General features: G+C 39.0%; 1 protein-coding gene across 1 annotated transcript in view; it reads left to right on the plus strand.

Annotated features, from left to right (window-relative positions):
• The window catches only part of LOC133991875 (pro-neuregulin-3, membrane-bound isoform), a 469,463-nt gene that overhangs the window by 330,600 nt on the left and 114,235 nt on the right, over positions 1-24,628 (plus strand). The window contains exons 3-4 of the mRNA XM_062430470.1: positions 16,240-16,313; positions 17,836-17,838. Coding sequence (XP_062286454.1) covers positions 16,240-16,313; positions 17,836-17,838 — 77 coding nt within the window. The remainder of the gene's footprint in view (positions 1-16,239; positions 16,314-17,835; positions 17,839-24,628) is intronic.

Raw genomic sequence — 24,628 nt, forward strand, 5'->3', positions numbered from 1 at the left:
AAAACAGACGGGGTCAGTATTTGCTTTGCATCACTCCTCATCAAACTTGTTTTTGTTTGGTTGAATATAAAAAAGGTTTTATCTCTCAGAGGGAAATCATTGTGTATTCTTCTGTCTCCATGTTTGCTTTGGAGTATGACTAAAGACATCAGTAAAAAAAAAAAAAGTGAACACCTGTCAAGTGTGATAGCTCAGGGAACGGATAGACTTGCTGGGATAATAATTGTTTGTGTCATGAATTTGACATGTATCTCTCAGCCTTAAGGAGCGTTGTACGTTAAAGTCCGTAATCATCGCCACGGGGGAAATAATCATTGTGAAATTGTTAATGCCCTGTTTTATCATTTCTGTAGCCTCAGGTTGTGTTTTTGATTTTGATACTGCAATTCTTCCATATTATCCAGACATAATGGGGCTTCATATGCACGTGTCATGGGTAAAACACAGAAAGAGATGTTTTATTTTTTTTATTATGATTGATCGTATGCATCGCAGCAATCTTTATAGAGCTTTCCTGAGGCATGAAATCAAAAATACATCCACAGGTAAAAAGATAACTATCAAGACAGGTCAAAAATTAAAATTGACATATATTTTGAATACATCTAAAGGAAATGTTTCAGGTGCCAAAATGAATATTAACAGATGTAATAATTCCTCCTCTGTAAATGATGGGGGACAAAATCCGCCCACAGTCTTTCCTTCTGGGGAAAAATGTACATAAATGTTTATTTGAAGCTAATATGAAGCTTCAGCTGTCCAAATTAGTCAAATTCAGTCAATGTATTTCAAAATTTTAGTCTTTTTAGTGGTGATTTCTCTCTTTTTTTTTGGTCACAATCCTTCAACTGCAGCTGAACACAAAAAAGAGGGATTTGTATTTGACTAAAAACGACTGTAACTATGGCGATATCCACTTTATGTGACTAACTCAGACAGATGAAGCCTCATATTAGCGTCAGATAAACATTTTTGCTCAGAATGAAGACTGTGGATCTTCTCTCCCCCTATCACTTAAATTGTAAGATTATTAGGAGGGAATCTTCTTATGATCAGTTTAAACAAGAGGAATCATTACAGTATTACACCACTCGATATACAACAGTATGGAGTGGAATAAGTACTTTTTATTGCTCACTGGCTGTGTTCGAAACCGCATACTTTCCTACTTACTAGATTCGCCAGAAATGCGGAGTATGCATCAAGAGCTGACTACTCACACTCAAATTACCCAAGATGCAACGCAACTTCTGAAAAAAACCCAAAATACAAACGTCACAGATCACCACCTCGGTGGTTTCAAGTTTACATACAGCGAGGGTATGTTCACTTCCTGTTTTCAAAATAAAAGCACCGATTCTATGGTTATGGTTTTCTTAATAATAAAAGGTAACGGGTGTTTTATTCTGTGAAAATGACCCGAAGTGCGTTACTCGCTACGGCTAACTCCGAATTCACAGGAACAAAACTTTAAACAGGTGTTATTTGGACAGATTAGCGTCACATTGTGGATCTAAAGGGCTACTTTACTTTCCCGCCTAAAAATGTTAGAAATGTCGATAAAGTGGTATATTTACAGAGTTAGAGCTAAAATGAAATCAGTTGATTTTAGCTCGGGTAGGAACGAAATGCATTGTGGGTTATCGTGTAGTGCGGTTTCAAACACAACCACTGGCAGGATTGGCAAAACATAAAACAACAAGCTGTTCTTCTTCTTATATTTAGTTGGCAGTACTTTAAGACAGACACTTTCACTCTGCCCCCTGCTGTTGGGTACAATTATACACAACTGAATATTACTGGCAACACTGAACAAAATGTGAATAAATTGTACTATCAATGTACTATAAAATAAAATATATATATAAATACAGCAGCAACAAAAAAAAACAACTTCTCGATCCTTTGTAAGATGTCCTATAATCTCATATCTAAGTGCAGTTTATACTTTTTGACACAGGACTTTAGCAACATTTACTAATTTAAACACTTATTTAGGGATATTTATTTTAAACAGGAAGCATTGTTTAATAGGTGAAACATCACAGCATCTGTGCTATCTTGCCTGCACTTCTTTCACCATTTCCTATGTTCCATGTGGACTATTTCACTCACTCTTAAAAAAAAATAATTGGCTTGCAGTGTGTTTGATGCTGCTTTCAAGTGCTCCATGTAAGCAGCTTCTTCCTAGTTATGAAGCTTTAGACTCCAGCTGGTCGCGCACTCGAGTGCTTCAGGTCAGAAATAATGACAAAATGGATCCTGTAGCATGTTGATGCTTTTTGTGGCTTTTTAAAAAAAAATGATTTGTAAACCAAAGAGAGCTGCTGTGTACTGTAGCAGCAGAACTTTGAAAGTCTGCAGCATGAAACTGTTGTTTTAAATATGAATGAACAGAGATTCACATGCACAGCTAGTATCTCCAAGTTGGTTGCAGAAATAAAAACACCAAATACTGAAATGGAGCAAATAACCTGTTTTTTTAGTTTTTTTTTAGCTTTCTTAGCTTCTTTGGGTTTAGCTCAGCAAAGGACAGCAGTCATAGTAAAGTCATTTCAGTGTGAGGTGATAAATATATATGAAGTCAATTATCACATTTACATAAATTGCTTGTTTGCCATTTCAAATGTTAAACGAGTTTAAATTTAGCTGGATGTTAGTTAAGATGTTTAAAATTCCAGTTAAATACAAACTATGTAATAGCACAAGCTGCATAATGGAATATATATAGAGAAAAAAAAAGTCTGCATTAATTCAAGATTCAAGATTCAAGACAACTTTATTAATCCCTTGGAGGGCAATTCATTTGACAGCTCGCACCACAACATACTCGTACACATAAATAACAAGATAGAAAACACAGAAGTAAGAAGAAGAGTTGGCAGCTGTGTGCAAAAGTGCAAATGCAAAAGTGCAAAAATCAATGTGCAAAGTCAGCAGGTCCTATAGTCCAAATGAATAGTGCTAGTGTAATAAAAAAATGCACCACAGTATCCAGCTGCACACTGCAATAACAAACCGATACAACTGGACCTCATAAAGATTTGTTCAGCAGTCGGACAGCAGAGGGGATAAAGGACTTGGAAACCCTGTTACCCTTACAAGCGGGTTGGGCATAGCGACGCCCTGAAGGCAATAATGAAAATTCATTTCTTAAGATATGCCCGGAAGAACTCAAAATGTTGTGTGACTTCTCGTGACCTGTAGTTCCCATAAGGAACTTTGGTCTCTCTGCTTAAGTCCAATGATCTTGAAGCAGTCAAATTATGGCCTTTGACTCCTAAGAGCTTTTTTCAATGATTTATAAAAAAACAAAAAAACACTTTCACTCATTGTTGACTAAACAAAGACACAACTAGAGAGTTCCTCTTATCACCACAGCAGTGTGCATAGTTTCATATGTTCAGGGAAGATAATAATCCACCTTCATACACATAAACATTTTCCGGTGGATTTATTTCTAATCTAATATCAACTGTCTGTGCAGCTGCTCTCAGTGTGTGACTGATGTTTCTTATGAGCGTTGGCACTATTGTTTCAGCAGTGAAATTACATTTTACATGCATAAGCATTAAAATCCCAACATCAACATCTGGGAGATGAAGTGGCTGCCAGTTTTCCAGAAGGTTATAACTTCAGAATTCCTTAGTGAAGTATTATCCTTGGCAAACGCCTTCTTAGCGGTGCCCTCTAACGGTATCAGCAGCACGCAAAGTGACACTTTGACACTGAGCAAATATTTCCGAAGGGACACCAAATCATCTGAAACAGAAGCCAAAAGTGGTGAGTTTAATTATCTGATTACCTTGAGTGTCTTTTCTGCTGCTTAATTTTGTCCAAAGGTCGAAGCTTTCATGAGATTATTGTTCTTCAACAGAAACTGCACACTCTCCTGCATAAATCCTCCTCCTGGCATTTGGATGTTTTGGTATAATTTCAGAAATTAGGGGATGTGATAAAGCTGCCACCCCTGTGGTACCTTATTTACTCGTTTACTTTGTTTCAACTGCCAAAGGGCACTACACCATATCAGTCAAAAAACAAGAACAAGTGAAGGTGGAAACGCTCATTATTTCAGATTACAACAGACGACTGGGAAAATAAATTATAGTTTACAGCAAAGTTATGGTAAACATGCTGTACTCCAACATCAAAGATTAACCTTAAGCCTGTAATGCCACAAAGACTGTAAAAAAAAAAAAAGAAAGAAGGAAAGTGCTACCTCGTTATTACTTTGAATCAGCATTATTTTTCTGTTAGTCTTATAAACCGTGCAGCAGAACGAGCCACGTGAACACTAGCAGGGCTCAATATTTTCAGTTAATCTTTAAAAAAAAAAAAAAAAAGTGTTTTTGCTTCTTGTTCCGAGCTGGATGTTTGAGCTCCGCTGTGCAGAATGATTTATGTGCAGAGTTTGACACTAGAGGCTTGTTTTCATGTTTTTTTTCAAAGTGGAAAGTTTCTCCGTGCTCACCTTTAAATCTGAGATGACAAGCGTGAGTTTGTGACATCGCTAATGTGGAAGCCGGAGACAACTTGTGTCCGGCAGTTAAACTTTTTGAAATGAGATATATCTGCATGTTCATTTTGTATTTGTCAGTGAGGGAGAGGAGATGGATGTAATTTCAAGGATTTTTCACATAATTTAACTTTTCTTTTTTGTGGGGAAAAAATCACATACGATAGAGATTATTATTCAAATGTTGTATTTTAATACCAACATGTCTGGAGGGTATCTTCAAAGATCTCCTTCAGACATGTGTCAAGACAAGAATTGTTGTGCTTTTATTAATAAATTGTGTCTGATATGAAGCAAAAGTTCAAATAGCTTATTAAGTATCTCTAAAATGACATCTCCTACTCCCTTCTGTGAATAAACAAACATTGTGCATTTCAAAAAGTTTTAACCGCTGAACACAAGATGTCTCCGACTTCACTTCAGTCTATTCTCAGTGTTTGTGCGCCGGAGGCTTCGAGTTTCTCCCCATCACACTCGATCATGATTCGCTCCAAACTAGCTGTGAGGTCACAAATCCTTCAGCGACATGTCTGAAACTTAGATTTTCAGTGAGCGTGGAGACATTTCCTTCCCCCTTCAGCAGATGAATGTGGAAAAACAGACTTTGAGTGTCAGACTCTGCACATTCATCCTTCCTGCACGGTGATGCTCAAAACAGCCAAGTGAAGTAACAAGAAGTTGTTTTGACTGGAGGTGGGACTTCAAGGTAAACCCCTAGCACTGAAGCCTAAAGCTAAACCTACTTTGGAAAGACTTGGGACTAGGGTTGCATGTCAAGTTGGAATATATGGAAAGTTAGCCTATAACAACGAACTTAAATGTTGTTTAAAAAACCTCATCTTCTAGCATAATCTTGGTTAAAACAACCAAATTAATGCAAATACAGTTGCATATCTCCGCTATTCCTCAATCACATGCACATTGCACATTACTGCAGGGCCACACCCACTACATGCACTGTGCATTCCTCCATCAAATGCACACAGCACATTGCACATTACTGCAGGGCCACACCCCACTACATGCACTGTGCATTCCTCCATCACATGCACATATTATTTCTAGAAGGGAATATGTTTATTTCACTCAATTACCCGGTTTTTGTTGTTTAATGATAGAATTGTATGTTATGTATGTATAAGATGCCTTTATTGTCACTGTACTTAAAATACAATGAATTTGCTAGTACCCATCACAGTGGTATTTTGACATATTACTGCATGCATACATACACACATACATACATACATGCAGTACCAGTCAAAAGTTTGGACACACTTTCTCATTCATTGGAATAGGAAGTTATTTCCAAACTTTTGACTGGTACTGTACACACATACCTTCAGCATCACACACAGTCACACAGCAGACCAAAACAAGGCAGGTAAATAAAAAAGATAAAGTGCTGTGAGTGAAAGAGTCTGTAATATATTGCACTAGTAATATAATGCTCTGATAGTGATGAGTTTTTTGAAGTGGGTTTTTTAATTGTATTTGTTTGCATGCATGTCTGCTTATGACAAAACAAAATGTTTATATTTATGTCCGTGTACAGTTGATACAGCTTGTATAAATTACCTCAAATTTCCAGTTAATTCCCACAAATTCCCTTGCAAAGTCTCCAAATTGGAATATTTCCAAAATTCCCCAGCTTAACTTCCCATGGAAAGTTTCTGGAAATTTACCGGAATTTTTTCTGAAGTTTTCCGCCCCTTTGCAACCATACTTGGGCCATAGAAACACACCCAGTATCCTCCTTGGTTATCACGAAACCTATGCATACAGTACAGGTAAAAAAACGTGTTGCTTGTCACCGCCAGAGATAAGAGCTAATTTAATCGATTTAAGTACCTCAATGCCCTCCTTTAACATTCAGATGCAGTGAAGAGATATTCCCCCGAATCTCACTGTAGATAGAACGGAACAAACCATCTAATCAAAGCGAGTCGGGAGGAGGGAATTATTAAGTACAGAGATAAGTGGTCCGAGTGATAAAGTGTTAATATTCATAAGGAGAGAAAGTCAAAGACAGGGAGAAAGAAATGTAAAAGAGGGTGCAGAATGAAAAAGAGAGATAAGGGGTTAGGATTTAAGTGTTATCTTACCGTTAATGGCATTTCCAGCCCGTATCAATATCGCAGCGTAAGACAGAGGGATGTATTTATAGAGTGTGACATGATAGTCTTCTACAGTATAAAAGGTACTTAGGTGACTTCTACTGAACTGGAGAGAAGAGATGAAGTGCAGAGGAATGACTTTACTAAGCAGCCTGAACAATGCACCTGCTCCTGCTGAGTAAATCTAGATTCATATATTTCTTTTTTTTTTTTCTTCTTCTTCCCTTCCCATTGTTTGCTGTTGTCTCTCTCATTTCTGCTGTGTCACTACAAGATTAGGTTAGTGAATGATCGACGATCGACTTGGGGAAAGATTGTGATGAAAGAAATTGCCGTTTGAGGAAGTACTCTCGCCCCTCTCGCAGGCTTGAAAGATGATCTAAAAAAAATGATGGTTGCTCGCTTCTAAATTGAGGACGAAGGCAGATCAACTTGGCAGAGTTACGATGGATAACGATAGTATAGAGTTACGGTTACATTTGTCGTTCGCAAAAAAACAATGTGAGCAAATGTAATGTTGTAAGCGGGGGAACAGAAGTCTCCTGTGGCAAAAGTTCATTGTTTCGTTGACCCAATTATCCACCCACACCTTCTCCCTCCTCGCTATACATTCATTCTTATATATATAGACATCATTTAATTTCCTTTTTTTCCCTCCAGTCATAATTACTACAGCCACCAGATGGCGCCTGTCACATGAACGTAAATGTAGGTCATTTTGGGCCAACGGCAATGTATAAATTACCTCAAATTTCCAGTTAATTCCCATAAAATCCCATTGAAAGTCTCCAACTTGGAATATTTCCAAAATTCCCCAGCTTAACTTCCCAGGGAAAGTTTCTGGAAGTTTTCCGCCCCTTTGCAACCATACTTGGGACATAGAATCACACCCAGTATCCTCCTTGGATATCATGAAACCTATGCATACAGTACAGGTAGCTGCTGCTGAGTGAAGGGGGGGCAGGTGGGGTAAAAAAACGTCCTCCGTCCTCGCTATACATCCATTCATATATATATATATAGACATCATCTAATTTCCTTTTTTTCCCTCCAGTCATAATTACTGCAGCCACCAGATGGCGTCTGTCACATGAACGTAAATGTAGGTCATTTTGGGCCAACGGCAATGATAATCTATTGTGGTTTTTCTTGGGAGGACAGCCTCATTTAGACACTTCCTGAGCATACAGATGGCTATCAGTTACAGTAAGTGGGTTAAACCCTTACATAATGTTCAGGTTTACCCACTTTAACATTTGGGAACATTTTAGCCAGACTTTTCCCAATGTGACACACAGTATACGATAATGGAAATAAAATGCATCATTCTTTTTAATTTGTGTGCAGCTGATACACAAAATAAGCATTCAAACATGTTGCTGTATTTATCATATTGTACATCAGGAACATTAACTCTCTATCCATCTCTATCCATCTTCAAATCCCGTCTAAAAACCTTTCATACTCACTTTAATTTGTCATCCACCCTGCAGTTTTTTGATATTATTTGTTTTTATTGCACTTACCCTTTTTGCCCTTTTAATTGTTTTTATGTGTATTGTAAGGGGACCTTGAGTGTCCTGAAAGGCGCCTTAAAATAAAATGTATTATTATAAAATGTTCTCCTGGACCATAAAATAGTGATTGTGAATGTCTGTTTTCCATTTGATTAATCAAACATTTATTAATGACTGATGGGGGGATTTATGACGAGTGTGTTAAGGGTTAAGCTGAAGTAGTGGTTTTAATTGACTCTTTGTTGCCATGGTCACCATTTGAATCCATTATAACTTTGGTGAATCCAAACTGAACACAGCTGTCGTATGTTGAAGGAGCGAGAGACAAACCTGTCGTTGAGTTTAATACTCAAAGCATAGATCTAAGATGTGGTATCTCTTTAAGGGTGGGGGGGAAAAATCACCTTTATGGATTATTATGTTAGGGTTAATGACAATACTGTGATTTCTACTAACAGTCACTATGCACATAATCACAAGAGGTCTGGTGTTAAGCTGTCGGCACCACCAAACCCAATGCTGTGATTTTCTGGTAGAACACTTCTGGTGTCTTGTTTGTTCTCTTCTCATTTCTGCTGTCTGGTGCTACTGACAGCTTGAGAGATGCTGGATTAGCTAATGCAGCATTAAAAATCCTGTTTCACCCTCTTTTTGGCTGATGTATAACGTAAGTTGCATAAAAGATGATAATATGATGTATTTGGGGTCAAACTTCTTCTTCTGGCCTCCACTAATGCTTTTTTTTCTCTATCCTTGTTCTCCTATTGGTTTATATAAATCAGACGTTATGTAAAGTAGAGGTGGAGGAAGAGGGCAAAGAAAGGGTGAACTGAGAATAAAGTATGAGATACTGTAGATCAGGGGAGTGGCGTGTTTTTGTTTAAAATTTTGAGATGAGCGATCAGGCGGAGTTGTGAATTATTGAGTTACTTCCTGCCTCCGCTGAAAGGGTTGCGAGATGGAGGTGAGGTTTCACAGGAGTCATGGTGAGATGGAGAGGAGAGCGCACATTCAGACACACCATGGCGTGTATGCAACATTCAGTGGGAGGCATCTTTTATTTAAAAAACGAAAGAAGCTCGGCAGTCTGTTGCACTGGAAAACAATTGGAGGCATCGGGAGAGAAAAGAACAGGAAATGTTGTAGATGATTGTGAAGTTCGGAGATACTTTTGATGGCAGGAAATTCAATCTATCAAAACTCTCAGAATATATTCTCAGCAAATACTCATGATTTATCCTTAGTTTACACCGGACTTGACTCAGGTTGATATAAACTTTAACATATAGCCCATCATACTGCATTGAAGAAGGCTTTAAACTAGCGATTGAGACCATAAACACATTTTGAAAACGTTTACTGAGGTTAGAAATCAAGTGAGAAGTTGGTGAATTCTCCATTGACTTGTATAGAGACGGAAGTCCTTTTGACACCAAAACGGTCGCCCCCTGGTGGCCTTTTGATAGAATGCAGTTTTAAGTTACTTCCGCGTTGGCATCATTTCAGAGGACCGGAACTCCCCGCCTGCTTTTACCTAAAGGTGCTGTTTTTCATTTCTCTGTTTTTTGTCCTGCATGGGAAATTTGACTTTCAGCACGACAAAAGACAGACACACAGAAAATCAGCATCATCTTTCAATAAAGCAGATATTTCAAAAAAAAGAAATATCACTAGAAAGAATAACATAATATCATCAGTGGGAAAAGATCTCTGTGATCCAGGTGTTTCATTTGCATTTTCAACACACCCACTATTACACTCATGAATTTTAACATGTGCTTATAAAAGGTTGCCTGTGAAAGCCCTAACATATTGTTTATTTCACTCCTGTGGGTAAGGAGCTGTGCAGGAATGAATGCTGGATTGTGTTCTTCATCACACATGGACATGCATAATCACCAGTGCTTCCAAGAGAGCTCTCACTCTCACTCTCTCTCTCTCTTTTTCTCTATGTGTTAAATACAAACATACAAACACATATGTACATGAACCTGCTATATATATGTAAACAACATCACATATAATGCACACATAGTTTAACTCCCTGGCTGTGTCTCATAAACTGCCAGGCTCAGACATGGCGCCCCAGATGCATTTCAATCACCCCGTCTGGTAAAAAAAAAAAGAAAAAAAGAAAAACAAGACTTCCCCTGATACCTAACCAAGCTAGATTTTCATTTCAATTTTCTGTCCCATCAAGAAAGTGAGAAATGAATGGAAACACATACGGGTAAGGGATATGTAATGCCATTAAAGTAGAAAAGTAATCATCTCGGGCCTCCTTTGAAGTCCGGGGCTGTCAATTGTATTTCCTTGTCTGCAGGTCTGATTATGCAAACCGGCGAACTGCAATTGCTATTAAAGCCGAGCGGACGTATTGGATTACATGAGGAGTTGATACATCAAACGATATGGCTCCATTCAGTGTCCATAGTAACAAACTGTTTTTAAATCTTTATTACCTTGGCTTAAAACCTAATTACAAAGAACACAATAAAAAGCTATCTGCTACACCTGTTTCCTTCTGTCTCACACGGGGCTATGTTTTGTTTTTCATCAAAAGATCAAAACTTAAAGTAAAGTATTCCCTCAGTACATGCGTGAACGTAGCCATGATTGTGTCTTATTGAATCAAGAAACCTCAAAGTTAAAACTCTAGTTGGTTAATTGACTTGCAAAGTCCCATGCTGAGAATGTTTACTCCCAAAGCGATAAAAAACCTCCTGAACTTTTCCCTTGAGTAGAGAGCCTTGTCTGCCTCTCTGTTTTTTTGGTAACACTGTGTATCACTATAAGAAATGTAATCTCTTAATATCACATTGCATCTTCAGGGAATAATGAATAATTGGGTTTTCCACATATGGAGTAAGTTAACTGGCAACATTTCGGTTAAAATGGGTCCAAGAATAAATTAACATAATGCAAAAAAAATGCTTCAGCTTTTAATATGTTCCAAATTAAGATTGGGATATATATGAGTTGTGGAGATCTTGGTGGGTTTTTTTAGCCTCTGAGTACATTTTTTTACAAGGTGAGGCAGCAACCATGACTGAAACAACACTTCCCCTCAGCTATTTCCTGTTATTTGTTGGCCAGTTTACCGTGAGTGTATCAGCCATTTTGCTCGGAAATGAATTTCATGCCAAGAAAATGGCCCGCGATGTGAGGATCATTGAACCAACCTGTCACAGTCTGACCAATGCACTGTGGCATATTTTCTCTTAATAGACCGTTGAGTCTCACGATGCTGTGTGTGTGGCTGCACTGTATTAAATTGGTCTAAATGGTTGCCCTGCCAAGGAGGGAGAGGCAGTTGTTTGGGTTTATAATATTTCTTTTGATGTTTTCCTCTGCAAATTGCCTCATTATTCTATTTGTATCACATCTTTAGTATCTGAGGGGGGAAATCAGTGGACATGATGGATATGCTCTGCCTCGTACTAAAACAGAAAGAGCAGTATAACAACTGGGTAACATAGAAGAACATTTCAAAAAATCTATCTATCTTCATTTCCTTGAATCCAGCCTCTGGATTGTAAATAACAGTGCAGCTCAGCACACCGATGTGTTGTCATGATGTCACTCCTCTCGGGGAAAGACCAACATATCCAGTAATAATCTACAGTATATTACAAATGTGTAGAGGAGATGAAAGTGTAGATGTTTTGACCAGACATTCAAACCCTACTGTGAATGTTAGCAGGTCTATAATTTGCAGCCTAAAGCGTAGATAAGCAGGCTGGGGGTTGAAAATGCACTTGAGCAAGGCTTAAAGAGACAGGAACCTGTTTCAGACAAAGGCTGAACTGAGGAGCTGCATAAAGGACCAGTGTAAGATAAATAAGGAGGTGAACAGTTTACCCAACCGCCACCTCAACTATATATATAGTCTTGCTGGCATGTGAAGTATTTCCCAATAAGTAACCTAAACAGAATATGATCCAGGCATATGAGGCCCTGCCAAGTATTCTCATCCAATGTGTCGATATTTTCCAGTAATCTTAGAAAGTGCGGCACCAGAACATGATCCACTGACTCTACCGTGCACCACATGTGGAAGACAGACATTAAAAAAACATACTAACACAAAGGTGACATCCACTATACCACTAATAATGCCCATTCAACTGAGTGAAGAGACTTAAAGGAGACATATCATGGTTATCTTTATACTGTTATGATATCGGATGTCGTCTTTATTAAACAGCTGTCTGTTCTGCAGCTAACGTTTTTGTTGCTGAGGTTATTCCACGATGGATTCAGGCTCAAACATGTATGGATGTACTGCTGTTGTTTGTTTACATCATCTCCTGAGCTGCCGGAAGTCGGCCGAGGGGCAGCTCCCTGAAGTTGGCGGGTAGGCTAATTTTGAACTGTTTACTGTAGATTATGCAACGATATTCCAGTAGAGCCCCAGAATATAAACATGGACCTTTACATGTGCATATGTTCCTCTTTAATAAGTGATGTTGAGTGACGTTGAATTAGACTGAAATGTTATTAATGTTATTTGTCAATGAAGAGTCGATGGAGCCTTACAGAATTGGTTTCACTGTGATCTTTTCAAAGACTCAGAATCTGGGCGTGCCGTATTACTTCGGCTATGAAACTTCAGCTGGAATTCTTAGATCACAGCTCTGAGAAAAAAATAGCATGTTTTCCCACATACATTGAAAACTTTGCAGAAATTCTTCACCCTCTAGGCGGCATGTTTATATTTATCCCCTGCTCTTCGCTCTTTGTACATTTGTGAGAGATTCACACATATCCGTGCTCCCTCTCTCTCTCTCACACACACACACACACACACACACACCCACACACACACAATACACACACATGCAATTTCCTCCTGTTCTCTTTTAATTAACGACTGTGGCGCTAATTAGAAGGCATGCAACTCTTCAAAAAACCCTCCGACAGTCTCTCAACCATTCTTAGATTCACTCCTCCAAGCTTTTTGAAGCAACACTCCGATGTGTTTTTGATCTCTGCCGGGAACAAAAAAAAAGGCGGAGAAGAAGAAGCAGAGAGTTTGTGGGGTACAATAACTTTATAACACAATACAAAGTAGTAGACATGATAAAGAAGGGATATTACAACAGTTTTTGTGGCGCTCATGGCCACACAACAGGGGGCTATGTATGCTTGTTTGTGCATGGTTGTATTGTATAATGTTCTCTGTCGCCTCCAAATATTATTTTTTTTGCAGGAGCGTTTATTTTAATCACTGCTGTACTTCTACAGTCCTCCCTAATGAGCATTACGCACAGACACTGCCACCGCCACCGTGTTAAGCCTCTATTCTTTTAATTATCGTCTTCCCCTGCGCTCAGTGTGACAAAGGTTGCTTCCTGTCAAAGTTTAGTCAGCTCATAGGTCACAATGGCATGGAGAGATGTTAAATGACCCCAACATTTAGCATAGAGAAAAAGTCCATCTGTGTTTTAACCCTCGTGTCGTCCTCCCGGGTCAAATTGACCCCGTCTGTTTTGACTGTTCCTTCCTTCCCTTCCTTCCTTCCTTCCTTCCTTCCTTCCTTCCTTCCTTCCTTCCTTCCTTCCTTCCTTCCTTCCTTCCTTCCTTCCTTCCTTCTTTTCCTTCTTCCCTCCTTCCTTCCTTCCTTCCTCCCTCCTTTAATTCCTTCTGCCTCCCTTCCATCTTTCCTTCCTTCCTGTCATCTGTCTTCTCTTCCTTCCTTCCTCCCTTCTTTCTTTCCATCTTTCCTTCGATCCTTCCATCTTTCCTTCCTTCCTGTCATCTGTCTTCTCTTCCTTCCTTCCTCCCTTCTTTCCTTCCATCTTTCCTTCCATCCTTCCATCTTTCCTTCCTCACTTTTTCCTCTCTCCTTTCCTTCTTTCTTCCTTCCATCTTTCTTTCCATCCTTCCAACTTTCCTTCCATCTTTCCTTCCTTCCATCTTTCCTTCTTTCCTTCACTTGAGGACAACAGGAGGGTTAAGTGACCTGTGTTCATGTTAGACTTTGAACCTGAATGGAAACATCTGTTTTGGAAGATGTGTTGAAGTTTGGACCACAAATGGCCACTTTAAGCTACTTTCAGCAGAGATTTCAAAATGAGATTTCAACCGTATCGGTAAATCAAGGTGACTGTGTTTGTTTCCGCTTGTTTGTTTTGTTCTCTCGCTCCCACACAGCACATAGTTGGCACTGCACATCGCTACAGTAAGAGCTGAGATCAACAAACTTGAAAGGAGACACAGCAAATACTGAGACACTGACAAATGATGAGATTGTAGAGATCCTCGTCAGCAGCGCCCGTTGATGCAATTGTTGCCTGTCATCAAGGTGATCTGGTGTGATGAATGAGGTTTTTTAAAGCCTTTATGTGTTTAATGAGAGAAAACATACTGTACGCACTTAATGCTCAGAAAATATGCCCTTAAGTTGCTATGACAACCAGCGTTTTTTACATCTCGTAACAGAAATCTGACCTGCTCTCCACTGAATACAATGTCGGCAAATTGACTTTTTAAGATGTGATTTGCATTCAGACTGTAGTTAAGCTGCAACCATGAATGTATGCATCGTGTTTTTGTTGTTTAGACTCTGCATCAATGTCACAGACCACTTGTCTCAACATATTTGCCCCCTTCCCCTCCCAACAGTGAAGAAGCTCTTTTAGCACATCACTGGCATGCACAGACGAGCGCATCTTTCTCCGCCTACTGCGGTTCATTTAATAATTAAAAATCACTCACTGTAGATGAAAGACAAAAAGAGGGGGTAGCCATTACCATTCAGCATGTAGCTTAATCTTTGATATGCCACACAACATCATTGTGTAAGCTTGATCTCAATGCACGGCTCTGCTGTTTTGTCTGGTTGGACGTAGATGTTCTCTCGGTTGGGGGGTTTCTAAAAGTAGAGGCCGCTGGGATTTTGTATATTTGCTCTGCTGTCAGCTTGTCAGAGTATATACGGATTAATTCCTGGAGAGTCAGTGAAACAAAGCTACATGAGTAAAGCAGGGATGAACTGGGATGCAGGTTGGATAGAAAAGAAATGCAGGAGTTAGTGAAACAGTATAATTAAGAAAGTGACTGAATTGGTCATATTTGGAAAGGCGGCACAAGATACTACTGTGGGTGAACTTTCTGTTTTATTTACATTTATGAGACTTGCATTTTTCCTCAAGAGGGACAGAAAAAAAAACAACAACAGCAAGCAAAGTACAAATGACCAGAGGCAAAGATTGATATCCAAACCAACTGAGGCATCCAATTAGGCTTTACACTGCAATCTGGCATCTTAGCCTCCGTGCTTTTTTCTCCGCGCCCTGTAAGCCACAGTTACACTTGTAAATGTTGATAAGGATATATTTATTGAGCTGAAATTAATTAAAAAACACATCCTCACAATTTCTGAAGAGCAGCACGAGAACATTTCAAACTTCGTCGGCGATTTTAATGATCATCGCTTGATTGGCACTTTCGCAAATGTGCCAATCAAATCCAATTTAAGGTGGTATTTTTTTCTTGAAAGCTTGAGAAACTACATTGTACAGAAACAATGAAAAGTGTCTTCAATTAACTGAGCACTCTCCATAATGGCTTCCTCTTAGTGGCTCGAGGCTTGAGGTGTTGAGAGTATGAAGGAAATCTAATAAATTTTAGCTTTTAGGTTTTGATTCATCGGGTCGGTGTTTTCTGGGAAGATTGTCTAAGACCAAGCAAAGAACCTGAAACTCATTTAGCTGCACACAGTGAAAAGGTTACAGGGTCTCAGTTAATTGGGACAGGATGCTCCCTTCTTACTGCAGCCCCAATTTGTGATTTTGGCTGAGAAGACAGATGTGTCCTTTACTATAGTGCAGGTTTTTTTGGCCCCTAAAGATTACCACACCATTAATTTCTTCAGCTTGCCTTACCTTGCACTTTTTTTCCCCCCACTTCTTCTCTCTTCCACAAAGCTTCGCTGTACTTACATCTGTCTCAACACAGGAGGTCTTTTATGTGCCGCTCTTGCATTTGCATCAGTTATAGCTACATTTGTTCACCAGTAGAGTTACCAGCCTCACTGACTGATGATTTATTTCCCTTTTTTTCTTTTTTTTCTCCACTATAGGTGTCGAGAAGGCTACCAGGGAATCCGCTGTGACCAGTTTCTACCGAAGACCGACTCCATCCTGTCTGATCCGAGTGAGTAGTATTCCCCAGCGTACCAACATCTACCGTTATCTTTGGAAGTGTAAAAGTAAAACTGAAGGGAAACTGAGGGGTCATATTTTCTTAGATCATTCTGATGAGGTTCAACAGGAGAAGCATTTACTCTTCAGAGTACTGATTCGCATTAATAAAGCAACTGGAGGGAAAATCAAATGTTCTCAACCTTACACAGACATTTACTGTACGTGTTCTCACTACCAAAACGCTCAGCTCTCGCCACGTAAACACCCTGCAAGACAGACTAATATGTAATAATATTAGCCTGACGACTATTATAGGAGCACTCAACCAGTTTAAATTGAATTCTGCTCTGTTTGTCTTGAGATACAAATATTTTCCAAGGTAGAAATGTTATATATCCCCCTTTTGAAATATGCATATATTTATATATTTTCCTGAGATGCTGTTAATCATTGAGGCAGCATTACAGTGACGGATTGGTTTCTCTTCTTACCATCAGTCATATTGAACATTGTGTATCTAAGTGTGAATTATAACCTACTAAAAAAATACTACACCGCCCTCCAACCTTTAAGATTACAGGATTATATTAACTCTAAAAAATCCTCAAATTTGCTTTTTATGTTGTGTAAAAGTAGTAAAAGTAAGATTTCCGCGTTTGAAGCTCAGCAATTTTATCCTCTGTTATAATTTTGTCCTCATATTACCTTTCCATTTTCTCCTCTATTTACCACTTTCTCAAATACCCTCTCCTCCTCCCCCACACTAATGACACTTCTCCCATTTCTTTATCTCCCACAGACATGGTCCTCCCAATGTCATGTAGTTGAGGGAAAAACACAAATTGCTAACTAACTTCTGTCCTCACCGCTCGCTATCTGCCATATTCATTTCCTTAAATTTCCTCCCAGCTCATTCAAAAAAAAAAAAAAAAAATGCAACCTTGTCAATGAGGCGCTAAAGTTATTTGGCAGTACAATAGCTTATCAGTGACTCCTTTTTTCCCCCTAACAAGTCACATGGTGTAATAGCACCATTTACCGTAAAAGGGAGGGCGATGTGCCTTTGGGTGGATTTTCACCTCACTTTTGTCCAATGTCAAAAAACACTCAGCGGTAATACAGAATTAAAGTTTCTCATTATGAATCATAGACTGTATATAAAATGGACGTAACATCCGTGACGTCACCCATTGGTTTGTGGACTGCTGCTTGGAAGCGAATAGTTTCGGATCTGGGCAGCGCCATCTTGAACATTTCCGGTGCATGCTGGGTAAAAAAAAAACACAGATTCTACTTATATGGGCATCAGGAGGAGCATGAGGCGCCCTCCTGAACCTGTGAACCAATCAACCTGTCAATCACAACGTAGCCACGCCCTAATGCATACCCTGCTTTATCGTCAAATATAAAATCAGGGAGGCCGAAATGTCCCAAATGAACATCATACTGCATTGAAGAAGGCTTTAAACTAGCGATTGAGACCATAAACACATTTTGAAAACGTTTACTGAGGTTAGAAATCAAGTGAGAAGTTGGTGAATTCTCCATTGACTTGTATAGAGACGGAAGTCCTTTTGACACCAAAACGGTCGCCCCCTGGTGGCCTTTTGATAGAATGCAGTTTTAAGTTACTTCCACATTGGCCTCATTTCAGAGGACCAGAACTCCCCGCCTGTTATGAATATGACATTTTCTACTTGATTGCAGAGGAGAGAGCATGCCAATAAATGAGACATGTAGATTAAATGCAGCAAAATGCACCAACACACCGCACCATCACTTTGCTCTTTGTTAATATCCTTTACTTTCCAGATCATTAATTAAGTCTCTGTAATGAGGTTTTTAATTCCAAGGAAGTATTAGGGTAATTGTCCTTGTTAGAACAACATTGCTGTTCACTGAAGTGACACCCGTCGCTTTGTTTGTACACTAACCTACTGACCTGAACGTATCGGTGGCTAAGAACTGCTACCGTCCTCATCACTACAACAATTTGTCAAATGTCAAACGGAAACAGTTGCTTCTGTATATGTTGATCATAGAGTAGACCCATTAAACATTGTGTTTTTAATTGTAATTACTTTTAAACATGGTTGGTCAGGGGAGTGCCTTAAGCAAGAGCCTCTATTTAAAATGATAAATTATATAATTTCTCTTTTAAAAGCCAAATTAAACATGATAATAATAATACAAGTCCTGTAATATAAGATATGCCAATACCAAGTCTGATATTTAGTATATTGTGTTCCTGCATCATGTAGCTGTGCAGTGAGCCACCGCAAATCAACATCAAAACATGCTAAACTATTTAAAGATAGAGAAGAAATAAGAGATTAGCTTATTGGCTACCGTTGAGAGTACGGTATCCTATAATATAAGATTTCTAATGATTTCCAAAAAAAAGAGATTGTAAATTCAGATGAGGGTTCATTGTAAAGAATTAGATCATTTAAGTCAAGTCAAAGTTTATTTATATAGCACATTTAAAACAACCTGAGTGCTGTAAAAGCTTAACGAGATAAAATAAAATAACAATTAAGGCAAAATTGAGACAATGTTCAATTGTTGCACTTCCAATTAAAAAATAACCTAGAGTGTCTTTCACATCAGGCCAGCTGGACATGAACAAATGTTTAATTTAGTTTTTTTAGGCAAGCACACAATACAACACTTCCATTAATAAAGTAATAATGCATGAATGTTTACTTTGATTTAAACCCAACAGCTCAGTAAGAAGGAAGAAGAATAGTTTTAAAACTCAATTATTTAAACTCCGTCTTCTTCTGGAAGTGTTGTCTGAAATTAGGGAATTACTGACCTGTGAAATAACGTTTTGCCATATTATATACTATATGTTTTACGTATAAAAAACTGACCAGTCATACTACCTTTGAGAGTAGGGTATCTTTTACTATTCTCCAAAGATCTTAAGATTTATTATGATTCCTCCCCAAAAAAAGGCCTAATTTGAGACTGTAAATCAGAGGAGGGTTCATGTAAAGTTCAATTGGTGCATGTCCAATAATAATAATAATAATAATAATAATAATAATAATAATAATAATTTGTTTACAAGGCAAGCACACAATGCAACACTTCCATTAATAAAGTAATAATGCATGAATGTTTACTTTGATTTAAGCACAACAGCACAGTAAGGAAGAAGAATAGTTTTAAAACTCATCCAATTATTTAAACTCTTCTAAAATGATGAGGAAATTACTGATCTGTGAAATAAAGTGTTACCATATTATGTATAATATGTGTTATGTATAAACAACTGTCTAGTCATACTATAAGTCTGGGAAAAGAGAGAGAAAGGTTTTAAGTTTTTATTGACTTATTTCAGGTCTTCTGGTAGTTCGTTCCAAGGAGCAGAGTTAGATCTTTCTGCTAGAGAGGAAACAGACATTTTAAACTTCCGTTCATTAAATCTGTTCATGTCTCAAACAGACCAGGAGAAGATGATTCATGCTTTCATCTCCAGTAGACTCGACTACTGTAACGGTCTTCTGACTGGACTCCCACAAAAAAAGCATTAAACAGCTGCAGCTCATTCAGAACTCTGCAGCTCGAATTTTGACCAGAACAAAGAGATCAAGGCACTTTACTCCAGTTCTAAAGTCTTTACACTGGCTCCCAGTCAGCTATAGAATAGTATCGGATCTGAGCAGCGCCATCTTTAAAATTTCCGGTGCATGCTGGGTAAAAAAAAACACAGATTCTACTTATATGGGCATCAGGAGGAGCAAGAGGTGCCCTCCTGAACCTATGAACCAATCAACCTGTCAATCACGACGTAGCCACGCCCTAATATAATAATACCCTGCTTTATCATCAAATATAAAATCAGGGAGGCCAAAATGTCCCAAATGAACATCATACTGCATTGAAGAAGGCTTTAAACTAGCGATTGAGACCATAAACACATTTTGAAAACGTTTACTGAGGTTATAAATCAAGTGAGAAGTTGGTGAATTCTCCATTGACTTGTATAGAGACGGAAGTCCTTTTGACACCAAAACGGTCGCCCCCTGGTGGCCTTTTGATAGAATGCAGTTTTAAGTTACTTCCGCGTTGGCCTCATTTCAGAGGACCAGAACTCCCCGCCTGGCTTTAACCAACACATCCAGACATTTTAAATCTTTTCAGACCATGAATATCTACAAATAAATTTAAGACTTTTTAAGGCGTTTAAAGGACATGAATGACATGTTAGTAGAATATAAACCAGGTAGGGCTCTGAGATCTATGTACGTGTTTACTATGATTGGGTTTTATTTTTATTTATCAAATTCCATGTTTTTTTGTTTTTTTTCCAATTGTTTCTGTTAAATGTTTGTTTTATGTAAAGCACATTGAGTTGCCACTGTGTATGAAATGCTCTATATAAATAAAACTGCCTTGCCTTGCCTATTAGAGGGGGGCTGTTTTTTTTGTGGAAATGATAGAAACTAGCTACATGCCCTTGCTTTCTATATAGAGGAATACAAAAACAATTCTAGGATTTTAACTATTTGTTGCACCTTGAAGGCTTAACAATGCTCCGTGTAACTCCAGGGGTAAAAAAAAAAAAAAAAAAATTAGTTTCAACACCAAGAAACTAAGAGTTATCCCCCTCTAACAAACCCAAGAACCAAATCTTAATCATAACCTTAAATTGGTTTTCTCGCCTAAGTCACTGTTACTGATTATTAGTCTACTAATGGACATGACTGTTTCAGGTGAATTTCCATATAAATTGTTTTGGAGTTACCAAGTCATTACTGAGCCATGAGGGACAAGGAAGAGAAAAGAAAGTAGTCTTTTCACTTTTTTTGGCATCGCCCCCTCTCTTACTGAACCCCTGACACATCGCCAACACCTCGAAACACTTTCCCCTCATTCATTACTGATCTCATTCATCTTATTATTTGCTTCTTTCTCTAACTCTCAGCCAAAATCTCTATCCTCAATTCATTTTCTAATAGTAAGAATCGATCGACCCACTTTCAGGTCATTCTTCTCGCTGGTTTCGATCTCCTTCTCTCGACTACCTACTTTATTTCTGACGAGTCCCCTGTTCTTTCTTCTCTACTACAATACACAGTGTCATACAGTCAATTGATTCCTTTTTTTCTCCACTCCTGTAACAACACCTTCTTTCTTTCTTCTTTTTTTTTTTATTCAACTACTTCCTGCTTCAAAAAGTTGGTAAGTGCAAAGTTAGAAAAGAAGAGTGGCCGATTGTTGCCTCCTCTTCTTTCATCACCCCCTCTCCCCCCTCCCCCCTCCTCAAATAATCTTGTCACAGCATCTCTCCCCTTGACTCCTTTGCTCGCAGCTCATTAAATCCTAATTTCCCGGGTTACCTTTTTGTCTCGTGTTAAAGTATGCCTCCGTGTTGACATCCATGTTCCCTACTCCAAATTTCCCTAAAGACAAGCCCCCCTCTTGCCCCCCATCTGTCTCTTGCTAACCTCCTCCGTGCCATCTTTTCCTCAACACGCATCTTGTCCAAGCGTCAGAACCTCATCCGTTCTCCCCAGCCTACAGTTCTCTGTCCAACTCATCTCCTAACACTAAGTGGCATGGGCCTCAGATGGACTGATGCTTGAATTGTGCCAGCTTAAAAAAGATTCACCATCAGGGCAAACCAGTGCTGCCAAGGACCTCTGGCATGCTGCAGTCTCCAGGGAAGGGAAGGGAAGGGTGTAAGTGAAGAGGAGGAGAGAGAGAGAGAGAAAGAGAGAGAGAGAGAGAGAGAGAGAGAGAGAGAGAGAGAGTTTGGATGAAAGTGGACATGTCTTCTTCTGAGTTGGGCAATCACGCTGTCTCTGGGTCTCCGAGGGACAAAACGAGAGTCATGACTCCGATGGCTGCACAGAAACACAGAAAGAGAGTGAGACACGAAGCAAGGCACAAAAATATAGAAATGTTTGTCTTTTTACAACAAAACAAGAGGTACAGTAATATAACTTATTATTTAAACAATTCATAACACCTCTGCAAAACTGTGCTTCAATAACTGCAAAACAACACCGAATAAAAGCTTTTGAGACAAGTAATAAAATGACAGACATGGTTACATAAAGCGGACGTGAACAGATAAATTCAGGACAAAGAAGAACAAAAGGGAGCTGATTATTGAATTATTACTATTATGATTAATATATGAATGTTTTTTGATTAATTGATGAATCAATTAGGTAATAAGATGTGGAAAAAATAGTGCCCATTACAAGATATGAGAGCTAACCCAAAAATATTCAAGTTACATTGATGGATTTAATAGGAATGAACAAAAAGCTTCAAATCTGCACAACTTTGTCTGTTAAAAGCTTGGTGGATATCCCAAAGTTTCATAAAATACCAGGAATACCAGGCTAAGTTTACAGGAAAACCTGGAATATTTTCATTTGATGGAATAATGAAGACCACCAATAGTCCGCAAGCCACAATCTTTCCCTAACAAGTTTTCAAAATGTTGCCACTGAATGTAAAAAGATGTTATTATTGCTCATAATCCAGAGTTTCACCATCAAACTGTGTAAGGAGTTGATATATTATCAGATTTGCTGTATACTCATCATGAGTTGATTAATTAATAAAGTCATTTTAGCACTTAATCAGGTTTTTAAAGGAGGGATGTAAAGGTTTCATTGATGTTTCTGGCACAGGCCGCTGTGCCAAAGACCAAAATGTTAAACAGAGAATCACTTTGCCTGTTTTGATCTTGAATGTAGTTGAGGAAAGATGACACAGCATGAAGATTTTACACCTCATTCAGCTCAAAGAGGGTTAAAAAAAACAAGAGACTGTTTTGTAGCTAGGAGTCGAGCATAACTTAGATCTTAAACAAACTCCTCATGAAGATTTTAAGCTCTCTTGTAAAAGTAGTTTGCAGAAAACCTCAGGGGTTAGACAGCGGGGTTACAGACAAGTCACTGATGTGCATTTAGCTCTTAAAATGCTGAGCTGAGCTGAGCTTGTCACCTCGCTTGCTCGATAGGATGTGTTGGAGATCAAAGATTTGTTTAGGTTCACCCGCCCCCCCCCCCCCCCCCCCCCCTCCCCCGAATCTATCAAAGAGCAACAAAGGCTTTTTGTTGTCATCCTTACATACAGTATGTCAAATCTTTTTCATTGGCGAGATGCAGAAGAAACTGAGTTCAAGCTGCTTTTGCTGACAAGGCAGCTTTTGTTGTTTAAAGTGGGAAGCTGCTGATTGGCACGACCCATTCTCAGGAACTCCACGGTACTGATGCAGTATTCAAGAGCTAACTTATGGCGCTTTTCTACTACACAGTTCCAGCACGACTCGTCTCGGTTCTTTTTGCGTTTCCACTAGGGAAAGTACCTGGTACCTGGTACTTTTTTAGTACCTGCTCTGGTGAGGTTCCAAGCGAGCCGAGCCGGTACTAAAATGTGACGTCGACACACTGCTGGCCGCTGATTGGTCAGAAGAGTTGTCGCTGGAAAAGTCATGAGCCGTCCCACACAAGAATCAAACCCGGCATTTTTAAATACCGGCAGCAGCGTTACCATAGTTACAGCCGTACGGCTCAATTTTGTTGCTTTGTGTGTGACAGAAAGCCTCATACAGCAGCAAGTACACCATCGCCTCAATGTCCTCCATTGTTTATGTGTTTTGTGTCGCATATAAAACGAAGTCACGGCAGTTTCGCGGAGCCGTGCTATGACGACCCCGCCCACGTTGAGTAGGAACTTTTTTGTAATGGAAAAGGTCTGTCCTGGAACCGTACCGAGGCGAGGCGAGCCGAGTCGTGCTGGAACTGTGTAGTGGAAAAGCGCCAATAGACTAGACTGTAAATGTATTCTCTTTTTATTTATTCTCTAACCCTAACCCTCTCTGCCTTTTTGCCCTACCTCTATCTCCTTCTTTACAACCTTTCATCATCTACATAGCCCTTCTGCAATCATTGTCGTCTTGGCCACATTGAAAACATATTCAGCCCTTCTCGAATCGAAGGGCCGAGGCGGGTTTTTTTTTTTTACGACGCTGCAAGGCAGAGTCGGGATCAGCATATTCTACAGCGCATGCATCATATCACACCCCGTAGACACACACACACACACAGAGAGAGAGATTTAGAGATTTAAATCTGAAGACAAATTTAATTTACACTATCTTTATGAGATCTGATTTGTGGCAGGTTTGTGTGCGCCACAGATGATAACATTGCTGTAATCATGCAAGTCCAATTTCCTGGAGAATAAAACCCCTGTATTTCATGTTGTATTGCATATTTCAATCCATACGGTATGAAAAGAAGCATAAAAATGTGCGATCGGTATAAGCTTTCCTGCTTTTATCACGGGTCA

Source organism: Scomber scombrus, chromosome 12 (assembly GCF_963691925.1).
Source record: "Scomber scombrus chromosome 12, fScoSco1.1, whole genome shotgun sequence".
In the NCBI taxonomy this organism is placed as follows: domain Eukaryota; kingdom Metazoa; phylum Chordata; class Actinopteri; order Scombriformes; family Scombridae; genus Scomber; species Scomber scombrus.